Below are 20,596 nucleotides of genomic sequence, written 5' to 3'. Positions count from 1 at the left end.
CAACCGAGATACATGTAACATAGTCAATGTGCGAAAATTTGAAATAATTTGATTCAGTAGTTTTGGAGAGACAGACACACAATGCATGCTATTGCAATACCATTCACCTCCCCTTTGGAGAGGCGAGGGTAACAAACAATGCAAAAAGAAATATCTTATTTAAAGCTTATGCCTAGCAAACTTCTGTTCTCTTTGATAGCAATACTAAGATGTTGTTGGTTTAGAAGGATGGTGATTTCAACCCTTTACCTGAGTAATATCAATAGTTATTACTATTGATATTACAATTAATATTAAAAATAACAATGTGAATATGGTGTGGAGGTGCAAAGACTTACCCTCTGAGTGTGTCGAGAGACACCATCAACATATATAGAAATAGAACTACTTTTCATGACAGCTCGGTTTAAGACCACTACAAGATGGTGCCACTGGCCCTCCTGGGCAAGTTCAGGACACCATACCTTAACTGTGTAGTCATTACTAGCTGCTTCGTCCCCCACTGCTTTTGAGACTGGCCGTTCTAGACTACTGATGACAAGGAAGCGATCGTGAGCAGTTATATTGACAGATAAGCACACGTAATTGTGGTCTGTGCCGACAATATTACGCACGACCGTCAGGAGACGTGTTTGATGGTTATCAAAGTCTGCCGTGCCATAGCGATCAACACAGAACCATACTGAATATGTGAGACCAGACTGAGGAGGGAATGGTCTCTCACCTGTTGAAATAAAAAAATAAGTAATGTAAGCTGATATTTCATTTGAGATAATAATACATAATTAGCATAAAATTAGCATAAGGTGACTTTGCGAATATGTCAAAACTAATCATGCAACCTGGAGCAACCGTTCAAGCATAATGTGAAATTAATATTTAATTTTCAATTTCTAAACAAAGAATTTCTTCTTAAGCCTGCTATTGCCACACAGCTTTCCTCTATGCTGATTGTTAGATCAAATCGAAGAAGCTTTCCAATTGCATCGAGACAGCTAAGCAGTGTAATGATAGCATTGAAAACACTGTAGTGTAGCAATTTTATGAAAACCTGGCTTTATTTATCTTTGAATAACTCCTTACCTGAGCCAACTCCACTGATGATTGATGTATCTGATCCTCCTGTCATTCCAACAGAACTTACCACCCCCTGTGAAGGTGTGGATTGCGGTGCAATACTAGGCAAGTACAAACACCCGTAACCATTTGCACTCATATCAAACTCAACAAAAGCCGGTGTAACAGATGAGCTGTTTAATCGGACATCCCTTGGCGTTGTCATTGATACGAGACACTTAACACGTGTGAGAGGTACGGTAGATCCTTCTGTCATACAAATATTGCAGGTACACTTGGAGGCAGTTGACTCATTCAGTGAGCTCCCTCCCTCTGGTGAATCAATTAGGGAATTTAACACTTCTAGCGGTGAACTACTATTACTGTTTTCTGTTGTTGTTTTGTACTTATCATCCCAAATCTTACAGTTCAGTGGCGATCCAAGTCGAAGGAAATCTCTGAAAATACACAAATATATATAAAATATTAAAATATCAAACTTTTTAGTTTAGACCAATGTTCATAGCACTGCTATGAATATATTCAAACCCTGACAAAGAAATACCTAATGTTCAAAAACAGCTGCATTTGTTTAAGGGTTCCTAATAATCAGCTTTCCACTCTCCAGGCCTCTTCAACTTGGTCATAGAACATCAAAGTTCCCAAATGATCGGCTCTCCACTCTCCAAGATTCTTAGACTTGGTTATAGAGGACAAGCGATCCAAAATGATTAGGTCCTCACTTTCCAAGCCTCATAATTAGACTGTCTTACAAAGGATCAAAAATCTCAAATCCTCAGCCCTTTTCCCTATGCCTCATAAGGAGAATTAAAGAGTCCAGAATAACTACTTCTCTTGCATATGGACATAGAGCATTATAGGTCCCAAATGGATCAGCTCTCAATTCCCTCAAACGCATAATGGGACTTTGTTGATAGAGCATCAAAGACGCTGAATTCATCACCCTTGTTGAATATAGTATATAAAGAAGTTGGTTTGTGTTGTAATTCACTACTACATCATATTTTACCGTAAGTCTTTTGGTTCCAGAGACTGTGATGCAAGGCGTTCTAGTGTGTGTTGTAGGTTCATGTGTAGAGGGTGGTCTTCGTCAGCTAGTGCAACATTACAGATGTACAGAAGTCGCTGCGGAAGTCCTGCTTCACACATGACCTGCTGGTTGCGCTCACTCTTTACAAGTTCTTGGATTACATTCGTGGTGTGGATTTGCAATGCTAATCCCAACTACAGAATCAAGTCAAAATGAAAAAATTACATTTAATTACCAATAATATATTAATATTAAATAATAAATATAAAACAATGGAGAAGTACTTTAGCCTTTGAACATTCTAAAATTAGACAAATATTATATTGTATTTTGAAATGAACATTATTATTATCTATTAAAATTATCATATAATAATTTTTAAATTTGATTCCTTCTGTTGAAGTATACAATATATAATTTCAAAGAAAGGATTGCAGGTGAATATTATTTGTAAGCTGATAAAAAAAGTATTAACTTTTATTATTTTTTTATAATAGAATAGCCGACAATTTGCATACATTATATAAAACTATATTTTTTACATGAATCTATATTATTTAATCTTAAAATGTTTATAATATTAAAGTTAATGACAAAGAAATTGATATGGTCAAGGAACATAAATACTTTGGCATCATAATAGACAAAAACATGAATTGGAATGCAAATATTTTAAAGAAATCTAGCCAGCAAATGTATTTGCTTAGGAAACTGAATTCTTTCAGTATACAATGAAATTCTGTCATTGGTTTATTCTAGTATAATTTTAAGTGTCATTCATATGTATGTGCAGCATGATATAATATCCTCATTGAGTTCAACAAAATAAAAATAAATCGCATCACTAAAAAGACTACTAAGTTAATTATTAGTAATACAGGTATAAATAATGTTGAAGTGGATATTTTTGAGTGAGAAGAAATTAGCCACTTAAGCAAGATTTTGCTGTTAGTACAGTAGACTACTCTAAACAGAAGTAGGTAGTTGTCTTCCTGTAATTCTGTCCACTTATACAACTCTAAATCATTAGATAAGGCTTTTGTCTAACCTGTATATATTGTATAAAGTGTATAAGTGATTATCTTATATTATCTAAGGTAGTTTACCTGGTCATTGTCTCCAGTACCAATAGCAGGAAGAAGATCCAAAAGAGAAATGACCGCTCCTGGATGAACTATCGTAGGATGGGGAGGGGGCTGACTGTGTCCGGAGGAGATCGAGTTCTTTGTGGATGAATGAGAAAGACCAGCTGTTGGTGTTCTTGCTGGGGAGGGGCTTGGTGATAATGAGTTGCGCTTCTTTGCTTGTTCAAGAATCTTTAATTGTGTATGTTCATCCGGGGATCTGGATGGTGAGGTTGGTGGTGTTGGGAGGGGGGTAAATGCATCATGAACATGATGGCTCATTGAAGGGGCATTGATTGGCATCTCAGCTGATTTACTATATAACAAAATAAGGAAAAAAATGAAATTATTAGCAGTCCATGCATTTTCTATACCAGGTCAGGAGTAATACATATTGAAATATATATTGGGCCAATCAAATGCTATTTATTTTCATACTTAAGATGATGTTGTATCCATCAATTAGCCTGTTTAAAATTAGAATACATATATTTTAAGGTTTAGACACAGAAGTTAGCAATACGAAACTATACAACAACATAACCTTATAGATTAATATTTATTTATTGTAACACATTTTAGTGTCACTACAATAATAAGAATAACATTTTTCAATCTTATAACCAATTTTATATAGCCAGGGTTATGTTTCGACCTAGGGTTAATGACAAGTACGCTTTCTCCATTAAAGGCATCTTCTATGAATGGAATGACCTGTACGAAGCACAACCTCCTGTAGACCAAACCCAGTACCGTTTCAATTGTAACCGTGCAGGAAATTTACTCAAAATGTATATGGTGTAACTTTACCTTTCATAGGCATCAACTGCCAAATCGTATAAACATCTCAATAATAAACATACAGACTGCAGACTACGAGCAACTTTTCCTTTAGAGCTGACAAGCAGAAAAAGAACATATAATAAATATATAACTTTATGATGATTAAGATTCAGAGCTCCAGTCTTCATAAAACATATGCAGAAGGTTACAGGCTTAGGAAAAGTATTTACATTAATATTAATATTATTACTGCTTATCTATAAATATTTCATAAGCTAAGAATGGTTCTGTAAGCAAAAATATGTTTTTTTAGGCCAAGAAAATGTTTTGTAAACCAAGAAAGAATTCTGTGTGCTAATCTATGCTTACAATATCTTGCCTGAATGTGAAATGAAGCATGGCAGCAGGCTTAAACTAAACTCCAGATTTATTTCTCACATTTTGACGGCCGTTTATGTCGGCTTTATCAGGCTTCGTCTCGCATCAACTAGCATAATTTAAATTTTTACATCTTCTTGAATGACACGACATTTACAGATTACCCGATTTAGATGAGTATAAAGCTTACCTGTCCGAAATGTCAAATAAGTTATAGAATGTTGATAAGTTAGAAACTTCGTCATGTGATGAAGTACTGTTTGATTGATGCAAAGAAGACATGACCTCTTGACCTTTACTAAAACAGCCTAGTAACCTTATAGCATCCTTTAGACTGTCAAAACGAATCTTTAAAAGAATAAAAATTAAGCATTTTAAAAATTGCTTAACAAAATTCATGACGATGATCTGTAAGAAGTCACAATTGAAGGGCTGTCTACATTATCAAAGTTTATGCGACAAATGGATGTGATAAGCCCATATTTGGTGTGGAGTTACATAATATGACATCATCATGCCCATATTTGGTGTGGAGTTACGTAATATGACATCATCATGCCCATATTTGGTGTGGGGTTACATAATATGACATCATCATACCCATATTTGGTGTGGGGTTACGTAATATGACATCATCATGCACATATTTGGGTGTTAAAAACGGGCATATCACACAAATTTGTCACATGAAATTTTGATAGTGTGCAAAGACCTTTAGACTGAATAAAGCCAACAACCTGTAGAAGCTCTTACCTCTGTGACAAAGAACTTGGCGTTAGCAGGCTCGTGTCGCATTGCTGCACTAATTGTTTGAAATACTACATGAAGCAGCTGGAATATCTGCTCTACAGACACTGTAAACAAGATAATGGAAAAAGTAATATTGTTTTAATTAATAATCATGAATAAAGTAGTTAACTTCCAATAAAAGGTAATGATGTCAAAACTACCAGTGATATTCTCTGTTGCTGAGCAATGCTACACAAACAGTTAAGTCACAATGTCCTTAGCTTATATTATACTAACATAAGCTTTCATGGTTTTATTGTTTTCATCAAAATTAGGTTTTGATACATCAGTTGAGTTATGGAAACAGTGGCTTGCTGTGGAGGTATTCCGCCACACTAACTGCCTAAGTGTAGTAGTAGTAGTAATGAAGTGATATAATAAATAATAATAAAATAATAATTCTGGATTTATATAGCACCTCACATTGTCAAAACCTTGAGGTACTTAACAATAACAGAGAGAAGAAGATAAACCATAAACAAGTGTACCGCAAATTATTCATCCAATATTCTTATATCACAAGGTACTATGATGTAGCATGCTGTATTAACAGCATAACAAACAAGACTAAATGCAGCTTGGGCAAAATATTTAATAAGAAAAGACTTACTAAAACATATTTTATAATTAAAAGATACTTAAGGACAGTTATGTTTACCTGAACTCCATGGTGATGATGGGTTATCTGCTAGGCAACTCTCCATGGCAACTAACACAGACATGACATACACAAAACCACCAACTTTACGAAATGCTAATCTAGCTTTATGGCTCTCCCGAAGGACATACAAGATTGACTGGAAAGAGATAAAAAGAAACAAATATCAGTATTAACAATGCCAGTATCAATCAATAAATAGCCACATAATCAATCAAATCTGAAATAACATTTGACCTTTTTTTCTTGGTTCATGAATGAACCAAGAAATTGGATTCCTAGGAAAATTAAGATGAGTATCTTAGCAACCTGAATAACCAGCAGACATTCAACTATCATATACCAACAATAGAAATTACTTATTTGCATACCACAAATGCATGAACTGATTTAGAATGACATGATAAAGGTCAGATGTCAAGTGAGTGAGACTGTTTTCTGGTTTCAATGGGCCTCACAATTGAACAATTTTCTTTTGAAAGATTCAATCATTCAACCATTGTTATCATTATTCAATTAATTCCTTATCTGTCAATCAACCAACCACCTACTTGCAAAATGTCCGCTTTTAGTGTGAGTTCTGTAACAGGAGCAGAATGCATTAATGCTAGAAGTGTTCCCATATCATCATCACCATTGCTGCCTAAGATTAACTGCTGTACTACTGCCAGGGCTTGTGAACGACACTGGAGATATGGAACCAGGTTGTGCACACATCTGGCACCTCCACACTCACCAAACACACCTGAAACAACAAGCAAATTAAAGGTGATGTAAGTTGTCTATGATGAAGAGGATAATAATAGAGTAATGCCATAAGAGAGATGGGCACTCTGGTCTGTGAGCCCATTCAGGTTCGAACTCAACATTTAATGTTGCTTCATTGTGTTTAATAATATTAATGATGAGAGTGATTGAGATGCACAAGATGATAAAAAAAATCTCACTGGCATTTTTAGGATTGTTGTTGAGTAGCAGTGTAAGCGCTTCCATCATTAGAAAGGCAAGCATCTCTTGTTTTTCTGGAATTTCTATTTTGGGAACAGAACCTGAAAATAAAAACAAAAGACAAAGATTGTGAACTACTGAATATCAATCATGAAGAATGTTCATTAACATGCACACGGTCTATGAGCCCAATCACATTTAATAGTTGCGTCAACTCAGGGCTGTTGAGGTATTTGTGAAGTTTTTAAGTGTGAACAATCAAAAACTGTTAAGCCGGCCCAAAGCTTACCTAAATTTAGTCCGACTTTAAGGCCCCGCTATGCAAGACCTGGGCCAACTCATCTTCACATCTGAATGTGAGCCAAACTTGCGTCACCTAGGTCGCTATGATAGTGGTTAATTTTGACATTTTATACCATAATTTCATGCAAAAACAAGATGCAAATGAGGAAATGCGAACATTCACAGTGCAACCCTGAGATGACATAAAATACTAAGGCGCAAAAGGAAGGGTCTTTTGAGTCTGCTTTTTCATGGAGACCATGGGACGAAATATATTATATATATCCATAACAGTGATTGATATGAATAATTTTTAGAATGACAGACTGAAACTTACTCATTTCTTGATTATTCTCATTTTGGTTATCTTTCAACTTGGTAGCATAGCGTCGTAAGCAGGTCACCATCACCTCTAGAAGACCTACTTCTCTATAAACATCTTGATATATTGCACTATGTCTCAGTATCTTTAGCAGGTACCGTGTTGCTATTATACTACAGTCTATTGATCTATAAAGGAAGTCATATGATCATGTAAACATTAAAAAGGAATTCTCACTGAAACAAATACTTTCTTCTCAAAGAAAGAAATAAAATGGAATGAGATAAAAGAAAAACGTATCTATAATGCTTTTTATATATCTTGTAAAACATTGTTATCTGAAGGTGAATTACTGTAGTTCAGGATTGGGCATAAAAATTGGTCAGAGGGTGGAAGTAAATTTTTTATTTAATTCTGAGGGCCGCAACCAAACTCTGATGTTTCCAGTATACTTCCAAGAACCTCCAAGCATTGCTTTTACACCACTTTATTCTCAGTTTTAATGTTACTTTTTACTTATGATCGATGTTGGGCCGTCAAAAACCCAGCGTTTTCTAGCCAACGTTGCTTGGCAGGCCGCACACATGAAGTTTTTAATTAATTTTCGTGGGCTGCAAAAAAATCGCTATAGAGCCGCACTTTGCCCACCTGTGCTCTAGTTAGTTTTAAGTGACGGTGAAAAGAGAATAAGGATGAGAATGTGGTAATTATCATGAATACTAGCACATTTTGGATAGATAAATACTATTATTCTATAGGGGTGTTCTAGTTAAGGAAACAATAGTTGGTTTAACCATGTAAGGAAGATGTGGAGAAAGTGCCCTGTCAATGGACACAACATAATTAGTTTTATTATCATTTTCATTTTTATAACATGACAAACTTACTGCTCTCCCTTCATTAACAAGCTGACACTAATTAGCTCTTTACAGGGCACAAAGTTCAAATTGAAAACAACAAACTCCAGCAGTTCAAAGATCTTCTCCTGTACTTGGTCGGACTTTAAGTACATGCGGTCTATGAACTGCGATAACGTGTGTTGAGGCTCCAGAATGAAGTAGTTGGCAGGGTCTGAGTTGTAGATGGACGATACTACGTCTAAGATGGTCGTACATAGAAAAGTTGTTTCAGCCTAGAATTGTAAACATTAGAGTAAATATTTGAAAAAAAAATAAATTCAGTAGATAGTAAAAATTTAAATTATGCAAAATTCAACCCAATGATATTTATATCTGATTCAACACTAGTCACTCAGCATAAGCACAGTAGTCTAGTGGTTATGGCACCAGGCTAGTTATCTGGGGCTCATGGGTTCGATTCCCATCTGAATCACTTGCCAAATTTTTCGCTAGTATTTGGGAACATAAAATAATACATCAGGAGGGGCAAGACATCACTCCTATGATATTTATATCAATAAATAAATCAGTGTCAGACCTGTTAAGAAACCTTAAACGAACAATTGCAGGTATTCCACTACATACTTAGTAAGTCACTTATCAGCATGCAGACAGCTCATCAGTTTGTATTCTTAACTTTAGCATATATTTCACTTAGCACAATTGTATTTGATTCTTTGAGGCATGATATATTTCAAAGGAATTCTTTTTTTACGATTAAGTTGACTTGTAACTTGTATCAGAGGAGAAAAATATTACGATGAAAATGACAATGTGCTTAATGATGCAGAAAAAATAGTTACTATAAAAAACAGTGACAAAATAAATGGAAATGAATATAGTGCCGAGGAAAGATGTGATGAGGAAAATGGTCAAGGCAGATGATGATGAAAAAGGAGATGATAAAAATGTATGTAGTAAAAATGAACCACGCTGGCAACAGCAACGAATAACAATGAAGAAGTTGATAGTAACAATAGTTGGTGATAAAAATAATGGTAGTAAGTTTCTACTTACTTTGAGGAAGACAGTTTGAAGAACTTGAAATGATTGTAGATTTCGTACACTGACACCATTGCCTATTGGAGTGGGGACAGTAAAACCATGTTGCTGAAATGGGGCATCCTGGATGGAGCTATTAGGTCGAAGTTCATTGAATCCACACATGCTCAAAGATGAGATGAGAAAAATTAAATTGCGCAGAGCTTCACTAGCTTCTTGTGATTCCATTTTCTCAAGTCTGGGAGAAAAAATTTAAGTAAAAATTTTAATATAGTTAATTTATGTTTAGAAAATATATTCATTTTTGGAACCTTTATTTTCTCCAAGCCATCTAGCTTCACAAGTCTTCAGGACTATTTTCTCGAGTCTTCAGGACTATTTTCTCGAGTCTTCGGGACATTTTTCTCTATCCTTCTAGCTACACAAGTTTTTATTTATTATTATACTGTGCAATTTTTATGTTATCTATATATACAGTATATTATAATTTATATAATTCTCTATCTTAATAATATTAAGTGTTTTTTATCTATTTTGCTGTGCAATTCCGATGTTATTTATATATTATAGTTAAAATAAATTAATAATAATTTAATAACATTTTTATATTATATATTTTATATGTATAATTCTACCTGCAATATCATACAGTATGTCATATTTTTCTATAATAGTTAAGATAAATAAACAAATAATTAATTAATAACTAATCTTTTTGTATAATATCCCATGTTTTATATCTATTTTTAATGTTATTGTATGTTTTAGTTTAATTAAATTAATAATAATTCAATAATTGTCTTGTAATAATTTAAAAATTTATACTCTATAATGTTCAATGTGTTATCTCTTTTTTTTTTACATATACTTTTTTATGTATTTTTTTTTTTGTATCTTATTATGTGCATTTTTCCACTTCTCTGTTCTGTACTACTGTATGTGAGGTTAATTTTGTTCAAGAGGGGATGAAGATAGAGGTGCTTCACACCTGTTCATCCCTTCCTTTTCACTGCATTTTATGACTTGTTTTCTTTTTAAATACTTATGTACTCAGTGCTGTGATAAACTCAATAAATAAAAATAAATAAATAAATAAAACATATTTGATTAAAATACATTAAAATTATAAATTTTAATATATCAAACTATTGAAAAGGAAACTGTTACAGGTTCAGCTTAAATGATTTAACATTTTTACAATTTCTGAGAAAGTATATTTTAAGAAACAGGAAGAGTATTCCATGACCCAAGATCCATCATAAAAAACTAACCTAAGTACAAAGTCCGCAAGGAAGATATATCCCTGGCATGTCCTGAAGTCATCCAACAGGATATGGGAAACATCACTGGAATCCTTAAGGAAATGGAAGACGGTGAAACACATTTCCACCATGTCTAGTGGACTCAGCTCCTGTGGTCGTTTGATGTTCTCAATACATAATGCCAGGCAGCCTTTATCTACAAAGAAATGACAAAACTGATTAACTACCAAGCAATTAATTTAATAACAACAAACAGGCTTTGGGTTAATTAGTGAAATATTTCTTCTTAATAATGGACTGATAATTTCAGATCCTGTTTGAATACAGAGAAATATTCTCTATTCATAATTACTAATAGGATTTATACTCATATAAATAAATTCAGTACCTAGTTAGCCAATAAATAATATATACTGTATCATCGCAAATGATTAATCACGTCAAAATATTATTGAGGAACACTGATTAGTTCCACCAGGAAAATAGGCAAATTGATGACAATCACAGAAAACAGTAAGATTTGTACTCTAAAAAACGCTGAAAATAAATAAATTTCACCACCATAAATGCAACTAGAGTTGAATGACCCCACCACAGGTCTGTTAGAATTAGAATGGATTCAAGAGTTTGACTGCTTCATGAGCCATCAGGTCCTATTATCTACTTTAATTTACTAACAATAAAATATAATAACCGAATAATAATAATAAAACAAATTCATATTTACAAAGCACTTTCAACAAAATGTATAAGGATGTCAAATTTTAAGGCTTTAATTAATATCTTAAGAGGAGATTATTGAGGATACAAGAAGAAGGGCGTTGGTTATTAATTAGCTGTGATAAGTTAAGAATGAGGATAGAATTGCCACCTGGGAAAGGAAAGAATTGAGTATTGTGGGAGTTACATAAAGAGATGAAATAGGCATGATTTCATTATCATGACATTATCCATGTTTATCACACTGTAAACTTACTATGAATATATTGTACAACATTTTGATCAAGGCCCATCCGTGAAATTGTGATCAGCACTTCCGCAGCCCCTTTCCTCCATGGCAGATTGTGAGGGGGACAACAGCTTGTGATGGCGCTGAATAGTAGCGTTAGATCGTCACGCCGAACTAGCTCGTCCGCTGGTGATTGGTGGTTACACAGACGAGTCAATAACTATAAGAGGAAAGGATTATTTTTACATAAAGGAAATCATGACATATCCTATAGGAGAAAAACCTTGGGAACATTATTCTATATATCTATATTCCCATAATTTTAAAGCATATCAAATAATATGAATACAGAATTCATCTAAAGTAGAAACCATCACCATTACATTACAAAACATGATGAACTATACTGTATGTAATGCAAGGGAGTTTAAATTTGTATAAACCTATAGACTGTCTCAATTAGCGTCTATAGTAACATCCTTCTTCCCTAAAGGTAAATTTAGCTTGGTTCACGTCGAACTTTTATCTAGATATACATCCACTTAACTAGTTAAAAGTTCGACGTGAACCACTCAATTATAGCTAGTTAAAGGAATTAAGTCACTTAAGTTAAGTGACTAGTCGGCTCGGATTACAAGGACACGATTACGTAACATAGGCATCTAAGCCAGCTTTGTTGTATTGTACCACCATTATCATCTTCTGGCTAACAACAACGTACTTCAACAATGCTAACAACAGCATCGAAGTAGTCTCATTAGTCTGGTTTTCAGAAATTATTTGTAATATTTTGGGTAAACACCCAGCAAACGACTATATCGAATAGTCGATATTACCAATGACCTTTGCATCATCGACCAAGTAATAACGTTAAAAAGTCCGATTGCGTACGTTTTTCAAAGTGATAATGTATATTTTTCTTAATAATAAAATCAGATTTGTTGTATTTATTTATTGACAATTCAATATTTTCTATTTCTGCTATAATAGTCGCTATTAATTCAATTTCAACGAACTACCACCAACGCCAGTCGTTAAAATGAGCGCACATGTTTACGATGACGAAATAAAAAAGTGTGTGGAAGTCAGCAACTTATTTGACACCGCAAAATAGAGCGATATAAAAACTACAAAACAGGACAGAAAGGTCCATAAAGTATACAAACGTTTTAATGAAAATTAAAACAATATTTTGTTAAATGGAAGAATGCTAGCTAGCGATTAAAATAATTCATTTTTTATCAAAGGTAAATGTAGCTAGGGCCAGGGCCTAGAGAATCTACCACTTAGATTGCGATAGAACACGCTGCTGCACTGGTCGTTGGTTCATACTGGTCGGCTAGGTTAGGTAGTGGAAACTCACACCTTCTCTACTGTAGTTTACAATTTTTTTTGAACGAATACCACTTGGTACTAGAGGTTCATAAAATACAGTAAATGTTTTATTAAACAAGCCTTTCGACCGTGTGACGTCGACGGCCTGAAACTGGCTGGCTGTTTATCTGGTTCTAACTTGGCATCGAACGCAATTAGGGGATTATCGTATCATGTTTCAAGACGGGTATATCTAGATAAAGTTCGACGTGAACCAGGCTTTGTGACTGATTTACCTGTTAAAGCAGTGCAAACTAAATGTTGTTTGTCTCCTAGGGGGGGCTGTTTGGACGAGTACACCAGGGTAAACCCTCTACACATCTTGAAATATGTATATATTATAAAATGTTTTGTCTGCAATAAAAATTTTATATTGTATGCATTTGTCTTTTTGTGGAAGGGCCTGCATTCGACAGTGATTTAGTTTTTTTTTTCTGTGTTCACATGCTTGTTCTTTGCCATTTGTGTAAAATTTAATATTTTGGAGACAAATAAATGAAATTTGGACCACACATCACCAAAAAAAGACACCAGGTGCTCTGACAAGACAGCTACAGTAATAGCAGAACTTGGCAGCAGTTGTACACAGCTCATTATTCATGTGGTGCCTTCAATTGATTTTTGTCATGGAATCTCATTTTAGAAAATGTCGGTGTTATCCGCAGATCGATTCGCCAGCAGCGAGTCATCGCCAGCAGCAGCGAGTCGCAAGCAGAGAGATGTCACTGCAGTAAAACACTATTGTACACGGTACCAACGCTGTTCTAATATAGACAATGAGTCGTGCTTATATTATTTGTTATACTTTTATTATTCATTATTTTCACTTGACTCGCATAAATAATTTTGTTCGAAGAACATTTTATGCAGTTGTACTTCGCAGCACTTTCACTTGCAATTTGCAATTTCTAGTTAATTATATTATTATTACATATTATTATTATTACAGTACTATCAATGTGTTTTTGAAAAAAGCAGGGAGAAACTAGAGACATCCCAAGGCAGGGTGGATGTGTTTCAGAACCTAAATAATTTGTTATAACATTTTTAATCCTTATAGTAAGGAAATTGAGCTTGATATTAGTACAGTATATAAAGTCAAAGGTTATGAAAATTATGCATGTTAATACATGCTTTGCCGATTTGGTGATCTTAATTTCACTCTGCCTACGGTTGCAGTTTCTATCCTTTTCGATAAATTTTTAAAAATGATACTAGACGTAGAGATTATCGAGAATGAAAATAAAATTTACTGGCAAAAGATCAAATAATCAACAAAAAAAGCAATGATGCATATATAACTACCATTTGCAATGGTTGTAATATCATTAAAAATACTAAACTATAATCTCAAGGTCATATATTCAAATCTTATGACATTCGAATATTTTTTTCAATGATGAAAAAAAAATAGAGAGCAGCTTAGCTCAGTCAGCTAAACTGGTAGTAGCCACTGTGTGTGTGCTGAACCGTGGAGATCTCTAGGTCCCCGGTTCAATTCACATCACTGCTCTCCTTGTGTTTGAGCTGGAGGGTTGAAATTCAAGTTTACAAAAGCACACCGTTTTTCAGATGAGAGGTTTAAGCCATTGGTCCCGTGTGCATTATGGCCTGCGTGCTGGTTAAAAAATGTAGCAAACTATTCAGAAAAGAGTAGGGGATGTCTACCGGTGTACTGCCCAATCACCACCAGAAGGACCCACTGGAAATTTGTTGTCTTCAGACTTTCGTAGGTCATCATAAATCCATCTATCTCACTAAGCATCATAGTAGAGCTTTATAGAACTTATATTATTTCACATATTTAATAGGGCCCCTGAATATCGGTCGACCTTCTGGAATATTTTCCCAATATTTTGAGCCATTCCTTTTTCTCAGAAACAGGATGGTGGCAGCATTTGTTCTTGAAACCGCAAATGTTCTGCTTTCTTTTATTTGAGTTATCCATGTATTCCTTTGGTCTTCCTACATAATAGTCGTTTCACTTTCTTTTATACTGTACTCTAAAAGGTGTATTTTCTGATAAATTTTTTTTAGTGTCAATACCATTTTAATCATCTTTGTATTCTGATACTCTTATTCAGTTAATTCATTAATTCAGAACTATATCTCGATATCTTTATTCAATAAAAATGTTTACATAAAACAGTAATATAGAACTAAATCTGAATTACAAAACTGAGTTGAAATAAATGCAGATGTTAAGTTGCATATTAGTACCATGCAGTATAATGCAACAAAAATACAAAGCCTGTCACTCGATTGCGTGCATGCCTCCGTTCTGCCCTCAATACTGAATAATAAAGGAAAAAATTAAAAAGTTGACTTTCCATGACCTTGACATTCAAATTTTTCACTCCAGACATTCAATATCTTTTTCTTAGACCCATAAGCACCTCTACTAAATTTCATGATGATCAATTTCATTAGTTTTTGCATAATCTTGCTAACAAACAAGCATACGCGTAGACAGCAGTGAAACCATCATCTCTTTGGATGAGTTTATACTGTTTCAATTAATATTTGCACAAAAAATAGATGAATTTCGCAAAAAATTATATTATGTTTATCATTATGAACATAGTACTGGTAAGATTTTTAAAGTATGAGATTGCAATTTACGGGCATCTTGAGGTCCATATTATTCTTAAAATGTTTTCACCTCAGCACCACACATGTGGGTGTATCACCCTGTGGGTGTATCATCCCTACCGCCAAATCCTGCATCCGCCTCAGCAAACTATAGATCAACAATTTCTGCATGGCAGTTTTTCGATTTTACTGTATTTTCACAACATTTATTCAACCAAACCAGTAAAATATAGCAACAATCAATTTCACAGATACGAATACAGTACTATAAAAACAGGTTTAGATTTCATGATTAAGCTGCTCCAAAGTTGAATACACAGGCAAATTTCTATCACCTTACCGCTCTGATTTGTTTCAGTTTGCAACTTTGCTCTATTAAAATTCAAAGATTTATGGACCATTTCGAGTTATTCCTTGAAGCTATTCAAATTAACCAATTTATAGACTGAACAGTAATATTGCGCCATACTTGTATTAGCTGTATAGTTCAGTCTGTAAGTGCTCTAGTCTAGCATCTTACTGAGATGAAGTTTGAAGATGGATATTCACAAGAGAAATTTCAATTATTTCAATGATTACAAGAAATGATTTATTATATTGAGCTCAAGATTGGAAGGATTAATCTACCAATAGCCACAAATCGAAAATTCAAATCTACACCAAAAAAAAAAGGGTATTTATTATTATCAAAAATAATGAGAGTTTAGGATTTAATGGATAGAGGATATGTAAAGAGAAGAGCTAAAAATACTGAATTGATTTTGAGATTGAAACTGCATAAATGGAAACATGAATAAGTCATTAAATTAATGAATGAAAAATGAACAAAAACAAGTAAATGTGACACAATAAGATTGGACCAATGTTGAAATAATTGGATGGCTGTTATAAGAATATGATTTGCTTATCACTGACGATGTAACAAGAGTTATGATTGGCTTATAGACAAACATGCATGAAAAATAATGAGACAAAAATTGTGATGGCTAAGCAAACGTACAAAAAATCAATATATATAATTGATAATAAACAGAATCTGGTATTCTAAAGGATTAGTTTGACCTAAAATGTACAACTAATCATGTATACCTCAACTAAAATTGTAGTATCTCTACCAATTTTCTGTTTTAAAATTCTCATGCCATTGGTTTAGTTTGATAGCCGTAGCTTGCCGTTATCTTCAGCTGGATTACCACTAGAACTTGAATTAGTTGTAGTTGAACTTTGTTGCTTATGAATGTGAACTAGGACCTGTTGGGTTTTATCTCAAACTATGACTACAGTTTATTTTATTTCATTTTTAAAAATTTTATTTTAATTACATCCAACAGCGGAATCGCCAATTACAGGATGTCTTAAACATACAATATATAAAATATAGTAAAATACAAACAATAACATACAAAGGAAGCAAATCGACAATAAAGAGTCCCTAGCTTAACTAAAGAAAGCCTATGCTGAATTAGCACCTTTCAATTTAAACATGGAAATACAGTTAAAAAATATGTCAACAGTGGTATCGTAAAGTGTAATGGTATTATAGTTATAGGAGAGTCTGTGAATAAAACCGTTTTTACGTGAATTGGGTCTATGTATTTTTAACATAAATACTGTAAAGATAAAAGAGGGCAAGTAAAAAGCGAGTTAAAAAATTTATAAAGGAAGACCATATCAAACGTGCCCCTTCAAGTGTGAAGTTGTATGAGATGAATAGGGACATTAACGTTGTTATAATTATACATATTATATTATAAAATACATAAATTTGGATTGAACTCGTTCTATGAATACAATGTGAGAGGTGGGAAATCTTACCTGCAAGAACACCTTTTGAAGAAGGACTCTCCTCTCATATGGTGAAAAATCATTCCTCTGTCCGTCGCGCTGGTCCACTGATCCTTGATCATGCTCAATAGGAGGCAGGTCAAAAAATAAATAAAGACACTTGACGAGAGTAGATGGCAGGGAGCAGGTGGTCATCACGTCAACGATACTCTGACCCCCAGAGCTCAGTAGTGTCAGAGTTCTTAGAAGCATCCATCCACGGCTCCTGTCTTCCATTCCATTACCTTGTATTTCAATATATTCTGCAATATCTCGACTCGCTTTCTCTGCAAGGTTAATAATATTTTTAAGGTTCAAATATTTTTATATTTAGAAAATGTTTTAATGAAATTTAAATAGCATCTGATGCAAGAAGCTTCCAAGATATGTAGTTGCCTGGTTACTGGTTTTATCTGTTATCAATCAATCAATCAATCAATCAATCAATCAATCAATCAACAATCAATCGATTACCAATCAATTGTCACCATGACAATATTATTGAAAAGGCATATGAAAGTAAAGATTATATTATTAATCAATTGATTGAAGGTCAATCGATGATTGACCGATGATCAATCAATTGATCAATTAATCATGAATTCATATTCTTTACTGCCATTTGTCATTTGAATAATATCATGACAAATCTAAATTTATTAATTTTTCGAAGTTAGAAACTAGTAAGAAACTATTTTATACTTTCTTAAAAACTGCTACGAACTACTAATACTGTACGCATACTGGAATTGTACTAATATTTCCTAGATTTGGAGGAAGATAAAAACATCTTAACTCAATCATCCTAGATCCCAAAATATATACGGACAGTAAGCTGATTAATTAAACTAAAACATTTATAATCTGGGTTGGTGCTTTGGAGGCCTGAAAAATCCTTTTTCAGTTTGATTTATAGTACTAATCTGAAATTCCTCACAAATCATCCCAAAGCCATATTATGAATTTCCTTCACTAGAGAAAGTATAAAGAGAATTACATAAATTCTCTTAAGATTACATTTTCAGAATATCATTTTAATTTGGATCATTTATAAAAAAAAAATCTGAATTTTATACTAAAAAATATAAAATTGTGCAACGTAAAAAGACATTTTTAATTAAAAACATATTGTCTCTAATTTGTAAAAAAACTAGAAAATTTAAGAAAAACACTGAATTGCCCTTTAGTACAATCAAACATTTATTAAAGTACTAGAAATAAAAAAAAAAATTTAAAAAAACAGAGAAAATGTGCTTAGTCATTGTGGTTGATATTTGGAACAAAGCTCTAAATCTTAACGGCCTGTCCAGACTATCAAATTTTATTTGATAAAAACATGTGACATGCCTAAATATGGTTATGATGACATCACATATGACCATATATAGGCACAGTATGACTATATATGGGCATGACAACAGTTTTTGTCAAAAAAGATTTGATAGTCTGGACAGAGCTTTGAATATGATTTCTTTCTAGGGGGAGGAAGGGTGGTTCCTCATCAAATATCCACTGCAATACAACCTTTTCTGAGGCTATTCCCAATTTATGCATTCTTTTACATTCTACAGGATGTAATGAAAATATCTAATTTAAACATGTCAATAAAATGACTTATAATCCCTAAAAATACATGCCACATTCTAATGGCGTGCAATAGCTTTATTAGAATGTTTATAAATTTAGCATTTGTCGTTTAAGTATGTCAGAGCTGTTCATCTATGATTTATTCTACTATCCCTCAGACGAAGGAATGTAATAAAAAAAAAAAGAACAAGAATTTATAAATTGGAAAATTGATTAGATTGCAATGTGGAGCATCGCATTCATGATTATAAGGATGGCAACATAATTATGAATTTATAGTAACATAGATAATAATATATTACAGCGATAGAATTATGAAAGCAACAATCATTAAAGATGTTGATGATGATATAATGAATATGATGTTGGTGATTAATCAATAAATTTTCACATTTTTATTCATTTATTTTTTTTCCTTAACCATATTTATAGAGGATGACCCTTCCAGCGTATCCTAGAAGGTCGGCTGACATTCAGGAGCCCTCTTAAATAAATGAATGCTTTTATCAGTGAAGTCTCTTGATGAGACTTAGGGAGTGGAGTTGTTTTAAATCTTGAGAAAAAGTCCTGCTGTGACAGGATTTGAACCCAGGACCCTGGGATTACAGTAGAAGGCTCTTAACCACTATGCATCATGAGTGAATTTCCTGCACGATTAAAAATCGTAACGGTACTGGGTTTGGTCTAAAGGAGTTTGTGCCTCGAACAGGTCATTCCATTCATAGAAAAAGCCTCATTACGGTTAAGACAAACATAGAGCATAGTCAACTTATTTATATTGATGATGATGTACATGATGATAATAATGACAGTGACATTGTTGATAATGATAATGATGATAACATTGATGATGATGATGATGATGATTATGATGATAATTACAGTGATGCTACTGCTCTTGCTGCTGATTTTGATGATAATAATGTTGAAAATGCTAATGATCATGATAATGATGACAAGAATGATGACAATGGTGATGAAAATAATGACATTGATGATAACACTGATGATTATATAACTGTAATGATTATTATGACAATGATGTCATTAATAATGAACTACTGGATATACTAAAAACTAAACTAAAACAACAAACACACCTGGAGATGGATTGGACGCTCTTCGTCGAACTTCGGTAACAAACAATCTTGATATATGACCTGTGAAAGGATGCACATCCCCAAATTTATCCTTCATATCACTTGCCGGGCTAGCTTCAAACACCTGCAATAATATGCCAAGATTACTGTACATGAATTTTGTGCAATGTTATCAAAGACAGGCTGTAATGTATATCATTATTACTTTTTATACCTATAGTAGTACATGAGGAGACAAACATATATCACGATTTAATCAATTAATCAATCGATAAATTAATACTGTATATAATTTCTAGAATAAACTCGTGTTTTATAATCAACAAAGTTTTATTGATTATACAGTATGTTATGTTAACTTTTTATTTGTATTTAACTGAACTACTGTACTCTGAAAACTGGTGCATTTCATTAAAAGTGTATAAATTGATGAAATTAATCAAGTTACAATTATATTTCTTAAAAAACTTTCTAGAAATAGTTCAAGTTTATTTTATTGTTCCTATAGTAGCTCTGTCCACATTAAATATCAAATTTAAATAATGTGACAAAAAATGTGATAAGCCCATATTTGGGTATAATGTGACCTCATCATGCGCATACAGGTAGGTACATG

At 33.3% G+C, this 20,596-nt stretch overlaps 1 protein-coding gene across 9 annotated transcripts in view; it reads right to left on the bottom strand.

Annotated features, from left to right (window-relative positions):
- LOC117109882 (WD repeat and FYVE domain-containing protein 3-like) overlaps positions 1-20,596 on the bottom strand; it is a 75,983-nt gene that overhangs the window by 37,782 nt on the left and 17,605 nt on the right. For all 9 annotated transcript variants that reach the window (XM_033252329.1, XM_033252336.1, XM_033252330.1 and 6 more), the window contains exons 3-19: positions 19,981-20,104; positions 17,285-17,580; positions 11,531-11,723; positions 10,564-10,750; positions 9,308-9,530; positions 8,279-8,523; positions 7,407-7,579; positions 6,787-6,888; positions 6,391-6,584; positions 5,840-5,978; positions 5,146-5,246; positions 4,583-4,740; positions 4,042-4,128; positions 3,214-3,547; positions 2,087-2,301; positions 1,084-1,514; positions 339-724 (exon numbers count right to left, since the gene is read on the bottom strand). In XM_033252329.1, the coding sequence (XP_033108220.1) occupies positions 339-724; positions 1,084-1,514; positions 2,087-2,301; positions 3,214-3,547; positions 4,042-4,128; positions 4,583-4,740; positions 5,146-5,246; positions 5,840-5,978; positions 6,391-6,584; positions 6,787-6,888; positions 7,407-7,579; positions 8,279-8,523; positions 9,308-9,530; positions 10,564-10,750; positions 11,531-11,723; positions 17,285-17,580; positions 19,981-20,104 (3,588 nt within the window). The remainder of the gene's footprint in view (positions 1-338; positions 725-1,083; positions 1,515-2,086; positions 2,302-3,213; positions 3,548-4,041; positions 4,129-4,582; positions 4,741-5,145; positions 5,247-5,839; positions 5,979-6,390; positions 6,585-6,786; positions 6,889-7,406; positions 7,580-8,278; positions 8,524-9,307; positions 9,531-10,563; positions 10,751-11,530; positions 11,724-17,284; positions 17,581-19,980; positions 20,105-20,596) is intronic.

The sequence above is a fragment of the Anneissia japonica genome, unplaced genomic scaffold, assembly GCF_011630105.1.
Source record: "Anneissia japonica isolate Jap-2015-1 unplaced genomic scaffold, ASM1163010v1 scaffold585_len4108843_cov191, whole genome shotgun sequence".
NCBI lineage: Eukaryota > Metazoa > Echinodermata > Crinoidea > Comatulida > Comatulidae > Anneissia > Anneissia japonica.
Note: the sequence above shows the minus strand (reverse complement) of the source record. Positions and strands in the feature narration are given on the sequence as shown.